Here is a 15,281-nt window from a genome sequence, read left to right as displayed (position 1 = left end):
TTCATTATCTTAATTGTTTTTTTTAGTATTTTATATTCCAATTAAATTAAAAACAAATTAGACATAACTTTAAAATATAATTTTTTATAGTAAAGAGAATGGCATTTGTTTTAGCAAGTATGCAGTGGTATCAAAAAATGCCTTTAAAACCTAAAAGTGTTTTAGTGGCATAACAAAAAGTGCCACTAAAACTCAAAAGGGTTGCAGCGACACAATCGAGAAGTGCCACTAAAGGCTTTTAGTGACACTTTTTTTTTGTGCCGCTGATTCTCCAGTGGACCTTTAGTGGCATTTTTTTGGTTTTTAGTGACACTTTTTCTGTGCCACTAAATGTCATTTTATTTGTAGTGGATTTAGTGATGACACCCCTAAGTGCTTGGCCAAGCCTGGACTGATTTGATTTGTTCAGTTAGTCAGTCGTCATAAATCGGAAATCGGGAAACAACAAATGGACAAAGAGAATGATTATAATCCATGTCTCAGTTCATATGATATCTAGAATGGAGGAATATATGATCCCTTATCTAATGGACACGTCATTTGACTAGGTCAGAGTTCGACACCGACTTTAAGAGCTACGATTGCTAGTCGGGATCTTGGAGTCATACTTGAATAATAGTTTTAGACTTATCCAAGTGGGAGACTGTTGGATTAGATGTCTAAGCCCATAACTATTATTGGTATGTACTCGACCCGAGAGTAGCATGGTCCATTAGGGTTGCACTTCACCGAAACAATTTGTATGACTAATCTTTTGAGAATAGTATATTTATGATTTATTAATATATTATAAGTTATAATATATTAATATGAAATCATATTAATCAAGAATTAATTTGGAATTAATTTGGTGATCAAAAGAGACTAATTAAATATGGACTCTTATATATATAGAATGGGTCAATGTTCATTTAGGATGAGCTAAGCTTGCATGGATAGTCCATGGAGTTTTTAACCCATGGATCCTATGGAAATGAAAGGTCATGGGTATTAGGGTTTACATGGATGTAACCCTAATCCACCATACTATATAAAGAGGTCCTTGACACTTGAAATTAGCACTAGAGTGTGAAGAAAGAGGGCATAGCCGATTTCTAGTGTGCTTACTATTCTCTCAAGTTTCCAAGGTGTTTTGGTGATTTGTGATTCCACTTGAGGCATCCACATTATTGGTGCTAGGCTCTTGAAGCTCCAAGGAATCAACCACAAGAAAAGGTATGTCATCCTACTAAGTTTTATATTACAAGTACCCCATGATATGCTAGTTAGGATGAGAACCTTGGAAAAACCATATTTGCATGTATAATAGAGAAAACATAGATCCAAGGTTTCTAGGGTTGCACGTACACCATAGGAGTGTTAGAATGCTTAAAACCCATCAGTTTGATCTAGGGCCATTACTACATCAACATCACTCCAGTCCTTGAACACCTTAGTGTCAATAGGCCATGTCCCGAATGGTTGTCTAGAAAAACCATTCGACATCACTATTGGCTTAAGCTCCTATCCTATAAGTATCTTTCAACCTATTAGGCCAACACGAAATCCGGATAGGGTATACACACCTAAGTTTAGGTTGCTAGCCTATTACCCCCACCAGTTTATTCCCCATTTTAATTAATGTTTTATTAATTCTTCACACAAGGGTTACACAACGCTCCTCATTAATGTCCCTAAGTAATCATGATCAATTATTGTTAATATTATAGGCATATTACTTCCAAACTCCTCACTATGTAAACACGCATATACAACATATCAAGTTAAAGCATTTTACATCACCATATAATCATGCCTATATTAGTGCACATATATCACTAACTTGCATTGTCCTAATCATCATAGACAAGTATTTCTAGAAAAATCACATCATGCATTCATCACACATAATCTATAACAACCGTTTTCCAGATTGGTTTAGCTTAAGACTTAACGAGATAAAAGATGGAATTTTTGGGAAAAACTCCATGCCACGACGTGGCATGACTTAAATGGAACACGTCTATCTGATGAGTGCCATGACATGACAGTAAGATGGCCACGACGTGGAAGTTGTTCTGGCCCGAGCCTATAATTTTAGATTGGTAGTGATCTATTAGGTTGGTAGATATATATGATTGCCTGTGCTAGTTGGTTATTTTTATATGTGCATATGTCGACATATTATGGTTGGGTTGAGGCGGTCCTGCTTTGTGTTGAATGCCAAGATACCCAGGCAATCCATTTGATACTGTAGGCCCAAGGGAGCGGTCCAACTTATGTTGTAGGCTTGGGAGCGGTCTAACTTATAGCTAAAGGCTCAGGTGACGGTCCATCCGTGTGTTGTAGACCTTGTTTGCATGAATTGTATGTATTTTACTGTGAGGGGTATTTTGGGGGAACTCACTAAACTTTGACTTACAGTTGTTGATTTCATGGTTTCAGGTACATCAGATGATCAAGGAAAGACGATGGTGTGACCGTACACATCCTCCTACTGATATATGTTTTGAGAGATTACTGATACTCTGATTTTATGAATTTGTTTTGAAAATAATGGTTATTTATATTATGTTTTGTGGAAATGGTTTACAAAAATGAAACTTTTTTATCATGATTTTTTTGGGATGTTACAAATGCGTGTAATACACTTTGGTGTTTAAATGTACCCATCGGCATAAAGATTCCAAGTTTTATCAGTGTATGGTTATTACAGTGAATCATTAACTTCTTTGATAGAAGAATTTTTAGGGCGAGAGAGGATAGGTGTGTGTAATACATCACGGTACATGATATACCCATCAATACAAATTTTTCAAGTTCTCATCAACGTCTGGTATTATACGCTGAATCATATAACTTCAAAGAAGAAATCAGGGTAAGAATGGATTGATGCGTGTGATAAGCTATGGTACATAGCTTAACCATCGGCACATAATTTTGAACTTTGATCAGTGAGTAGTATTGCTTACTGAATCGTCAAGTTCTAAGTAGAAGAATTGTATGAGAGAGATAGGATGTCTCAATCACACTGAGGTAAAATCAGCATAAATCATTGACAGTGAGTGACTCATCAACAAGAGATGGTTTAGTCCTTGTATCATAGATTAAAGTTGCAGACTAGAATTAAAATTCACCATCAATTTGAGAAACATGGTACATGACCAAATTGGAAAGAAGATAAGAACAAATGAAACAGTCAAAGAAGAATAAGTCAAAAGAGAAATTTTGCATCTTTTTCAGGAGAAGTAATAAAGACCGGATCCATTAAATCTTTTGAATTGAATGGTCGTTAATGAATTTCGTTTCTATAGGATATCTGTCCCTCAACATTTTCTATAAAAAGGAACACAAACAAGATCAAATATGTTAAAACAAACCACAACACAAGAAGAAAAGAATACCCTTATACATTAAAATACCGTAGATGGACTCCAAGCTTCATATTCACCAAGAACAAAAGAGGTTCAACAACATAGTCTTTGTAAGCAACAAGTTATAAGCTTCCAATGTTTATAACATTCGAGTTATGAGAATCAACAAGACTATACTCAAAGGTTCCATTCATTGTGAATCATGATAGAAAAGATGGGGACCATTGTCTTGACAATGTGCTCTTTGGATCTTAGATGGGAAAGGGTTAGACAGTGAGAGCGTCTATGTAGATTTGTCGTGCCAAGCTACCTAGCTTCACTTCATCACATTACAACAAAATAGGTTGCAGGAAAAGGCAAGAAGAGTGTCTAGAAAAACAAGTTCAGACACATATCTTCCTTATCTTGAGTCGACTGTAATACGCTCTGTGTCTCACAACCTAACCATCAGCTTCAAGATGAAGGATGTTGGTGTTGAGGAAGATGCAAAGCCAACTTCAATAAGAAGATCTTGTACCAACGAAAAGGGAAGGTTGGAAAGGCTGATCTTTTCTACGAGGGATGAGCAATAATGATCAACGTCAAGGAAAAGATAGATGATTAAGTGACGAGAGGTCAAAAGAGAAGAAAACACATAGTTAACATTAGATAAAAACATACAATGTATACTCCTTTGGAAGACAAGTTAGAAATCTTATTTTCTAATGCAAAGAGTAGGATTTTTTTTAACAACAAAAAAATCACAAAAATTATGTTCAGTAGATCTAGAATGCGAAGAAGTAAAATAAAGAAAGCATGTAACAGTATTGTCAAATTAAAACATGTAAATGTCATTTTTCCTGAAAGCAGTGAGCACGATTGAGTTCTTTGAGTCAATGACTTTTTCCTTTATAACAATCGTTTTGCACTTTATTGTTCCAAGGCCTTTAACAGTTCCCTCGCTACTATCTCTAAATGTAACCTTAGGACCATCTTTCTTCACATAGTTATTCAAGAGAGACTTGAGACATGTCATATGCCTAGAGCATCCACTGCCTAAGCACTAAATGTGCTCCTGACCTAGACACGTGGATGAGGGGTTCCAATTTTCATTTTTTACTCCCTTGCAGCTTGAAGAGGATAATCGTCAAACGTGCTGAAGCTGCTATCGTATTCCTCAGAGAGGACTTCATTAATACGCGTCATAAAACCTTTGACTTTTGGTTTCTGTTTCTTTGGACCGATGGCCACGTTCTCAACCATAGGCTGATACATGGGAACGTGGCCATCGGTGGAAATCCAAAGCAATAGTTGTTCACGAAACCAATTGTTTTCAACGAAACAGAAATCCAAAGCAATAGTTGTTCATGAAACCAATTGTTTTCAACATGGTTTCATGAACAACCATATGTCCATTCCATTGTCTGTAACCAGTTATATTTCTTGGTAGCAGAAGCTTTTTGTTATATATATATTATTGGCAGGTTCATAAAAAAGAAAAAAGATGGATTGATTATTACATAGGTAGACTTAAGTACGTTGCACCTCCATTAAATAGTTGGCATTGAATTTTAATTACGTGATTATCTCATTTAATGTCTATCCAAGAAGTAAGTAGGTTACCCTTCACCTTTTCGATAAAGGACATTTTTAATATGGACTTTTTAAACCAAAAATGAAAAAATCATAGGGCTTAAGTGATAATTTTTTATTTATATTATAAAATACAACCGCTTTACAATTTACAACTTTTACATTGAAAAACAATAATAGTGTTGAAACAAATTCACCGGTGAAATTAAGAAAAAACCACATCCTAATTACATGGTATTCATGACCTTGTATTTGACTACATGTAACATTTTAATAATCTAGAAGGTCAAATTCATGTTTTTCTCATATGGTTATAGAAGATACCAAGTAATTTTTGCAACTTGAAAGTTTTTAAAAATAGTCAAAGCATTAAACATTTAAAAAACATGTAAACAAGTGAAAATAAAAACCATATGTTTTCAATTAAATATCATTACTTTATAAAACATGGGTCGGAATAATAAAAATACCCCAAAAGAAATAGTTATAGGTGTAAAATATATTCAATTGATTTATTTACCAAAAAAAACCCTTGAAAACAATCAAATCTAAATATTTATTAAAAAATTGCCTTCTGGAAGATTGAAAAGACAAATCTTGAGGAAAAAGAAACCCATTTAACAGGGCATACACATTGAAGAGCATACGGCATATAAACCATTCCATTCCTAAACAAAAGCTAAATATTCCGATTAATCTTCATATAAAATCACCACCAACACAACCCATTTCAATCGCATTCTCCCACAGCCGCCGCCTAATTTTTTCTTCATTGATTCCATTCTGATTCTTCAAAGTTTTCTGAGTTTTCGTCTCAATCGATCGGAAAGAATATGGATCAAATGGCGACTGATCAGAGCCTGCAACTAGTAGGTACGAAGAGGCCGAAAACGAAGATTGTTTGTACTTTGGGACCTGCATCTCGATCGGTTCCAATGGTTGAGAAGTTGTTGAAGGCAGGGATGAACGTTGCTCGCTTCAATTTCTCTCATGGATCGTTTGAATATCATCAGGAAACTCTCGATAATCTCCGACAAGCCATGGATAACACCGGGATCCTCTGCGCCGTCATGCTCGACACCAAAGTAAGTTTCTACACTAATCAATTTAGTTTGATTAATTTCAAATGTTTCTCGCGTATGATTCACGTCAACGCTACAGTTTTACAGTTTAAACGTTATGTAAATTTGACCTAATTGTCATTAGTATGCGTACAAAATCAAATCGAATCTCGTTCTCGATCTTTTAGCGGTTTATATCAATTTTGACTACGTAATTTCTTCGTTTGACCTTATAATTACTCTTTTTTTTCTTCAAATGATTAGTACTTTGATTTTTCGTTACAAATCCATCACTATCCAATCCAACAATATACTTTGTTACAACGAATTTTGCCTAAAATCAAACCGAAGAAAACGAATCTAAAATCAAATAGCTTGTTTGTAAAGCTAGATTGATTGTAAATGCGTTGTCTGACTTGTACAGTACAACCTTGCATAGCATGTTCCATGATCTTTTCCTATTGGCTTGTTTAATTGATTTTGTCCAATTGTTCTCCTGTGTTTCTTTATAGAATTGATGACACATGTTCATTGCTCATTGCTCATTCTGAATATAATTCTTTCATTTTGTTTTTTTGTGCAATTTGAATATCACATTCATATTCAAACCAATATCCAAACAATTGATTTCGTTTCTTAAAACTCCAGGGTCCAGAGATTCGAACAGGGTTTCTGAAAGATGGGAAGCCAATACAACTAAAACAAGGTCAAGAAATCACGATTTCCACTGATTACACCATTAAAGGAGATGAGAACACGATTTGCATGAGCTACAAGAAGCTAGCACACGATGTGAAGCCACAGAGTGTGATACTCTGTGCAGATGGAACCATTTCGTTTACTGTTCTTTCTTGTGACATTGAGAATGGGTTAGTTCGTTGTCGATGTGAGAACACTGCTGTTCTTGGTGAAAGAAAGAATGTTAATCTTCCTGGAGTGATTGTTGATCTTCCTACTTTGACTGAGAAAGATAAAGAAGATATAATGAAATGGGGTGTTCCTAATAAGATCGATATGATTGCTCTTTCTTTTGTTAGAAAAGGCTCGGATCTTGTTGAAGTTCGCAAGTTGCTTGGAGAACATGCCAAAAACATCCTTCTCATGTCAAAGGTTCGTTTTTTACTTTTTTCTTCAGAAATTCCATGTTATTATAAATTGGACATGTAATTTTTAATCACCTTTATATAATCATTTAACTTTGTTATATAACTTACAATTACACACTACAAATATAACTTGGTATTCTATCAAGTCATAAAGAAGAAACAATGATTGTAATTTGTAGTTTGTAATTGTAATTTATACAAAAATAAATAATATAATTGTTGGATTTTTTTTTAAATTCATAGTTAAACTATTTACTAAACAATTAGTTTATAAGCTATCGTTTTAAAAAAACTATTCATGTCAACGAGTTTATTGAGCTATTTTAAAATTCTTTTAAATATACCCTTTATTATTTATTGGGTTAATGTCATAAAAAACTTTATATTTTGTCTTTTTCCGGATTAATCCTCAATTTTATTTTTTTTCCTAAAAAATTTGTATTTTTTTGTTTTTTCGTTTTTTCCAATCGGGCTTTTTAGTCATTTTTTCCATAAAAAGTTGTAAAATGTGAGGGTTTTTCATGAAAAACTAAAATAGTTGAAGATTTATTTGGAAAGTGTTAGAAGGTTGAGAGTTTTCTTCGAAAAAAAAACAAAGTTTGTGTTTTTTTGGAAAAAATGAAAAATAGAAGGTTTTTTTTTCTCTGGAAAAAAAATAGAGATGTTTAATCCGGAAAAAACACTAAATATAAAGTCTTTTATAAGATTAACCCTTATTTATTTAAAAAAAAATCAATCTCCTACATACCTTTTTATGTCATTTTACATATTTCAGCTAGTCTATCTAACTAGCTGCCAAAGCCAAACATCTTTTTTATGGGCTTGTTTTTCGGTTAGTCTGCCAAACACAGCCTAGACTGGATCGGTCCTAATCAGTATTTTCTGGTATTTTCAGGTGGAGAACCAAGAAGGTGTAGCCAACTTCGACGACATCCTTCTCAATTCCGATGCATTCATGGTAGCACGTGGCGACCTCGGAATGGAAATCCCAATCGAAAAAATCTTCTTAGCACAAAAAGTGATGATCTACAAATCCAACCTCCAAGGAAAACCCGTAGTCACCGCCACCCAAATGCTCGAATCCATGATCAAATCCCCCCGCCCCACTCGCGCCGAAGCCACCGACGTCGCCAACGCTGTCCTCGACGGCACTGACTGTGTCATGCTCTCCGGAGAAACCGCCGCCGGCGCCTACCCAGAACTCGCCGTCCAAACCATGGCCAAAATATGCATCGAAGCCGAAAACACCATCAACTACAAAGACCTTTTCAAAAGAATCGCCGCCAACGTCCCCATCCCAATGAGTCCACTCGAATCCCTCGCCTCCTCCGCTGTCCGCACCGCCATCGCGTCCAAAGCGACCCTCATTTTGGTGCTCACGCGAGGCGGCACCACCGCGAAGCTGGTGGCTAAGTACCGCCCAGGGATCCCGATTCTGTCGGTGGTGGTCCCGGAGATTCAAACGGATTCTTTTGATTGGTCGTGTAGCGATGAGTCGCCCGCGAGACATAGTTTGATTTTTAGGGGGTTGATTCCGGTTTTGATTGCGGGGTCCGCTAGGGCTTCGCATGATGAGTCCACTGAAGAGGCGATTGAGTTTGCTTTGAAACATGCCAAGGAGAAAGGGTTGTGTCAAGATGGAGATGCGGTTGTTGCGTTGCATCGTGTGGGGACTGCTTCTATTATCAAGATTGTGACAGTGAAGTAAGGAATTGGAATATTGGATTGGATTGTGGCCATTTTTGCCTGTTTGTGGGTTACTACTATTAATAGTCGATGGGTTTTGTATCGACAAACTGGATTATTGCATTTATGTTTGATTTGAGAAACTTATACGTAAACGCTTAATGCGCTTTCCGGCATTTTAGTCGCAATTTTGCTATGATATTTGTTTAAAGTTTAAATGAAACATGATTATTTCAAAGATTGATGGCAACGTTTCTAGAATGATCTTAGATTTTCATATAACATTCTAGATCATTTTTATATTTTCTATAATCGTAAAAAATGCATATAGTGTGCTACATGAAACTTAGAAGGTAGGACCGCTATAAAAGATAGAGACCACCTTTCTAGTTACCGAACAACAACACATTTGCAAAATGCAAATTGCAATCTATGTTGCTTGGGCCTAGGCAACGAAGGGAGAAAACTTGGTCTTCTTGTTTTCTGTGGTTTGTTATCTCATTTTGGTGGTGCATATTACCAATGGTCGACTGATAATAAGTTGTGCGAACACCCATGTTTTCGTTTCTTTTTTGGAGGGCGGGCCCAAGAATTCGTCTGGGTTAAGAAAATAGTTGTTCTAATTAATACACACAAAAATGGCTTTTAAATACAAACTTATGGGATAGAATAAAATAATAAACTTAATATAGTAGAAATCTTATATTAGAATAAAGAAAATAAGCTAAATAGCTTAATTATATGTAGAATATATAACTTGATAATTATCATAAAAAACCAACTAGCAAGGTGATAGAGAAAATCACAAAGTACTAGTACATGCAGAAATAAAAGAACATATTTTCTAATTTAACAAGATTGACTTGATGCTTGAACCATTTGTAAAGGAATTGAATCTCGTTCGTCGTCTTCCAAGAGAGGCATCTTAACTTTTTGAAAACAAGAGAATTCCGGGCTTTTCAAATCAACCATAAGATAGAATAAATAAGACCAAATATCAGCTTTTAGATTTCTTACACAGCCCATTATAGTTCAACTTCAAAATCAGACCCGAGATGCACAAAAATGGTAAGGGTAAGAGGCGAGATCACATAGAGAACCAACTCCACACAACCTTAGAAAAATGACAACGGAAAAAAAAGATGGTCAACATTAACATCTTCATCCACAGCCAAACAAAAGGGACAAGAAATTAATGACTAAGTTAACTCCCCTCGTGATAAGATTCACAACAAGAAGTATATTTTTCAACAACTAAATCCACACAAAATTATTGGTTTTTATAGGGACCCAATTAACCCATTAGAAATTAAACAAATCATCCCCTATCGCAACATTAATAAGCAAGACACGTAACGTTTCACAGAAAAAATACCATTATAATATTCTCACCATATCCACGAATCAAGAATAGAAGAAAGCTGCACCTCAACAACATTTATGTTAACAACGGTCACTGATGCGTGGACCATTTTGGGAGGCCTCTTCTAAAACCAATGAGCAACAACTCTAGAATTTTGAATTCCGTTCATGACCTTACATTATTTTGATACTCGGTCTATTAAAGCTCTGAAAAATGTCTTTAAGAGCCGTATTTTCATACCAACCAACTTTCCGGAAATACATATCATCAACCATCTCTATCCTTCTTCCAAATATATTATCAACTGAAATTTCTATTCATTATTTTTTTCTTCTAAATTTCTATTTATACCTCTCTTTTGAAATGACTATAGTTATTTTTATATATATATATATATATATATATATATATATATATATATATATATATATATTAAAACTTTGTTCTCTTATGAATAGTAAATTTGTATGTTTTTTTGTCAACTTTGCCCTTCAACTTTAGCCATTTTGACACTTTTGGTCATTGCAATCAAATTTTTTTCATTTTTTAGGAACATTTTAATATTCAAAGTTTGGCCACAAAACTTTAAGGAATTGACAACTTTGGTCCATTTTCTAAAAACTTGCTAATTCCAACCCATTTAATTCTTTAGCCATTTGACACTTTTGATCATTACAGTCAAAACTTTTACATTTTGACACTTTTGGTCATTGCAATCAAAATTTTTACATTTTTTAGGAATATTTTAATATGTAAAGTTTGGCCACAAAACTTTAAGGAATTGACAACTTTGGTCCTTTTTCTAAAAACTTGCTAATTCCAACCCTTTTAATTCTTTAGCCATTTTGACATTTTTGGTCCTTACAGTCAAAACTTTACATTTTTTCATAAAAAACACAAAAAACGTCCCGGGACAAAGCCTAGATTTTTCCGCTAGTTAATATAAAATCAATATTTATAATATATGAACACAACCCGTATTGATATAGGCTAAAACAACGCGACCCGTATTTAAGAAAAGTCAACAGATCTTATTCTGGTCAACATGTCTCGTGTTCAACTTTCAGTGCAATTCCAGCACCCCCAGGGTTCCTCTTTGAGTCGCGACACCAACTTGATTTTTCAACTTTTTTCGTTTGTGTCTAATCATCCCGATATCTTCACCCGACCTTCCCGACACCTCCTAAAGTGCGTTTCCACCTCTAGATCACCTGAAAAGATCATAAAAATGTACAAATAAGATTGTCCTCGCAACTAACATGAATTTTAATATAATGTGTATGAAATGATATAACCACACTCCATGGATGCATAAAAAGGACGAAAATTTATGCAAAAAGATTCATAAAAAGAACATGTATGCAAAAAGATACATTAAGAGGATGAAAATGCGTGCAAATAGATACACAAAATGTAAGTAACATGTATTTATTGAAATTTTAATATTACAAACAAAGTTAAGACGGGGAGACACATTCCCATTATAATATTTATGTTTCTATTACAAGTTAATCTTTATAATAGTTTTTGTTATTATAAAATTGATTTTTATTATATTATATTATATCTAACTATTTCATCAATTAGAATATTTGAAGTATCAATATTATTATTATATTTAAATAAGAAAATAAATGTAACTCATAATAACATTTTATTAGAAAATATAAAAATGAGGTTTGTTGATTGTTTGATGAATACTAGGGATGAGCAAAAGGACCGAACCGGCCGGAACCGGCCGGAACCGGACCCGACCCGGGAACCGGCTTCGGCCAAAATCAAGAACCGAACCGGCCCGGTGGTTCTACCGGTTCCCGGTTCCTACCGGTTCTTGTCGTGTCTTCAAATGTTGGAACCGGTCCTCGAAAAATAGCATCATACGGTTTCGGTTTTTGCCGGTTCTACCGGTTCCGGTTATATCGGTTCCGGTTACTACCGGTTCCCGGTTCCAAAAATCCACAAAAATAACGTCCCGGTCCCGGCTCGACCGGTTCCATCGGGTTCCGGTTCCGGTGCCGGTTCCGGTTCCGGTACCGGTTCCGGCCGGTTCCCCGGTCCATATGCTCATCCCTAATGAATACATATAACTCACTCAATTAAGAATACGTGAATTCTTATGATGATTATCAAATAATAAAATTAATGATTTTACCATTTTATGTAAACTTTTGAGATGGTTATTAAGACTTGTATTTTTAAATAAAGATATTATTTTACGGGTATTATTGTTTTGGAAAATTATAATTTCGTTTGTCTTTAAGTTGTCTACATATTTTATTTTTCAAAAAGGAGATAGTTATTAAGACTTGTATTTTTAAATAACCAATTCATTTTTTGTATGTTTACATGCTATTATCTAAGGTTGAGCATGTCAACTTTTTTTTTTCAATTTAATATTTTTGGTATAGATTTTAAATATTATTATAAATTTGGTTTGAATATCAAATTTTATTACGACAAAATTATAAAAATGGTCCCTATGGTTTACTAAAAGTCGCAAACTCAGTCTCTATAATTTTTTTTGATGCAAATGGTCCTTATGGTTTGCAAAACTTGCATAGCTGGCCCTTTTTACTATCTCCGTCAAATTTCTGTCGTTAGTGCCTCCCATGTAGGGGGTATTTTAGTCTTTTCAGGTATAGGAGGGACTGAATTCGTTACATTTAAACCATAGGGACCATTTTTTATATTTTCCTTAAAAACTAAAGATCTGAAGGCGGTGAGGTTCGAACTCACGACCTCAAACTTTGCATAGGAAGTGCCTTAACTAATTGGGCTAAACACTTCTTTGTTTTTTCTTTCCTAAAACTAATTTATATAGTAATAAAATCGTTAAAACATAAATAGTAATAAAAATGCAAAAACATATTTTTACGTGAAACGTTTTTTTAAATGAAACAAATATATTTTTGATGTATTATAAAAAAAATAAATTTATACAAATAATTTTTATGTTTTTTTATGTATTTTTTTATGAAAATATGTTTTTTTATGTATTTAAAAAATACATTTTCATATAATATGTTATTACGTTGTATTGGAATGTAAAATCGGTCGAATTGTTTTAAAAATTAAAATATATCGCATTAATTTTGGAACAACCACATTTTCTTAAATGTTTCTTTACATATATTTGACAATAGTAATCCGGGTATTGTTCCGTTGGTATTATAATAACATATTTCCAATTTAGGATGAAAAATATACTTAGGTTTTGGGGAGTGGTCATACCCTCCCCACCGAAAAAGTGCTGCCACCCACGTCAGCTTCACACCCAACCCACCACCAACCCACTACACATAGGAAATGGTCACCACTCCACAATATATTTTTTTATATTAAATTAAATAAAAAACCTAATTAATAAAAACATAGAAAATAAAAAATAATAATAATAATAATAAAGTCTAGGGTGAAATTTGTAAATTTTATAAACTAGTTTTGAGAAAAAAATTAGAAAAAAATTTGTTATGCTTTTGATCCAAACTCAAGGGACCAAAGTTGACAATTGTTGAAAAATGTGTCTTCTTCCTTTCTGATTAAACGAGGTCTCCATGGCTTCCTCCATTAGAACACCTGCAACATAAATTGTAAAGATCTTTTTTTTTTCGTATTGCTTCCAACGATTAAAATTGAATTGACCAATCAAAGCCTCCGACTTCATCCGTCTTCCGCCTCACGTCACACGCAAACCACCCATCCCTGGGGCGGTGTTCACGCGTGGGGAGGCGCGCCACCTCAGCCCAAGACGTGTGACCCCCCCCCCCTACCCTACCGGTTAGCCTTATATCGTCACTAAGCTAACACTTATAAATAAAATTTATTTTTTATTTTTCATTTTTATAAACATAAACAAGATCTCTTAAATTTCGGAAAAAAAACAAGTTATGTTTTTTTTAATACATATTTTTATACCGAAAAACGGTTTTTAGAAAATTGAATGCAAAATCGGTCGAATAAGTTATGTTTTTTTAATACGTAATTGGAAATATATTAATATAATACCAACGAAACAATGCCTGGATTACTATTGTCAAATATATATAAAGAAACATTTAATAAAATGTGGTTGTTCCAAAATTAATGCGATATATTTTAATTTTTAAAACAATTCGACCGATTTTGCATTCCAATACAACGTAATAACATATTATATGAAAAATGTATTTTTTAAATACATAAAAAACATATTTACATAAAAAAACATAAAAATTATTTGTATAATTTTATTTATTTTATAATATGACAAAATAATTATTTAAAAAAAAGTTTCATGTAAAAGTATGTTTTTGCATTTTTATTATTATTTAAGTTTTAACGATTTTCTTACTATATAAATCAGTTTTAGGAAATATAAATAAAAAAAAGTGTTCAGCTCATTTGGTTAAGGTGTTTCCTATCCAAAGGTGGAGTTCGTGAGTTCGAACCTTACCACCTTCAAATCTTTATTATTCAAGGCAAATAACAAAAATGGTCCCACCTTCAAATCTTTATTATTCAAGGCAAATAACAAAAATGGTCCCTGTGGTTTAAATGTAACGAATTCAGTCCCCTCTTATACTTGAAAAGACTAAAATACCCCCACATAGGAGGCTAACGATAGAATTTTAACGGAGTTAGTAAAAAGGGTCATCCGTGCAAGTTTTGCAAACCTCAAGGACCATTTGCATCAAAAAAAATATACAGGGATTGAGTTTGTCACTTTTAATAAACCACAGGGACCATTTTTGTAATTTTGTCTTTTATTACGAATACGTTACGAATTTAGTATGATTTACATTTTTTTTTCTAGAAGATGTCACATAAAAGTTTTGGAGGTTCTTTTAAATTCTTATACAATATTTTTATAACTTTTATAGAAAAATTTACTACTTGTTATACTTATTTGCAAAACTTTATAAACTTGCTTCATATTTTTTAGAATAATTTTCATAAATGGTAGGGGTGGCAAATCAGACCATTGTGTCGTGTTTTTTGTCTGACATGACACGACACGACAAAGTTTTATGTAACACGAACACGACACGATGTCGTGTTTTTTTAACTAACACGAAAACGAACCGATTAAAAAATGACAAACACGACACGACACGACAAAGATAACATAATAAATAAATTAGTTTATTTAATTAATATTTAA

General features: G+C 33.7%; 1 protein-coding gene across 1 annotated transcript; it reads left to right on the top strand.

Moving 5' to 3' along the window:
• Nucleotides 1-5,538: 5,538 nt before the first annotated feature.
• On the top strand, nucleotides 5,539-9,018 carry LOC145159621 (pyruvate kinase, cytosolic isozyme). The gene is made up of 3 exons (XM_079078641.1): nucleotides 5,539-6,010; nucleotides 6,635-7,096; nucleotides 7,988-9,018. The coding sequence occupies exons 1-3, from the start codon at nucleotides 5,759-5,761 to the stop codon at nucleotides 8,798-8,800; spliced, it is 1,527 nt and encodes a 508-aa protein (XP_078934767.1). The 5' UTR covers nucleotides 5,539-5,758; the 3' UTR covers nucleotides 8,801-9,018.
• The last annotated feature ends 6,263 nt before the right edge of the window (nucleotides 9,019-15,281 follow it).

Source organism: Lactuca virosa, chromosome 2 (genome assembly GCF_052849685.1).
Source record: "Lactuca virosa cultivar CGN04683 chromosome 2, Lactuca_virosa_CGN04683_v6, whole genome shotgun sequence".
Taxonomy (NCBI): Eukaryota; Viridiplantae; Streptophyta; class Magnoliopsida; order Asterales; family Asteraceae; genus Lactuca; species Lactuca virosa.
Note: the sequence above shows the minus strand (reverse complement) of the source record. Positions and strands in the feature narration are given on the sequence as shown.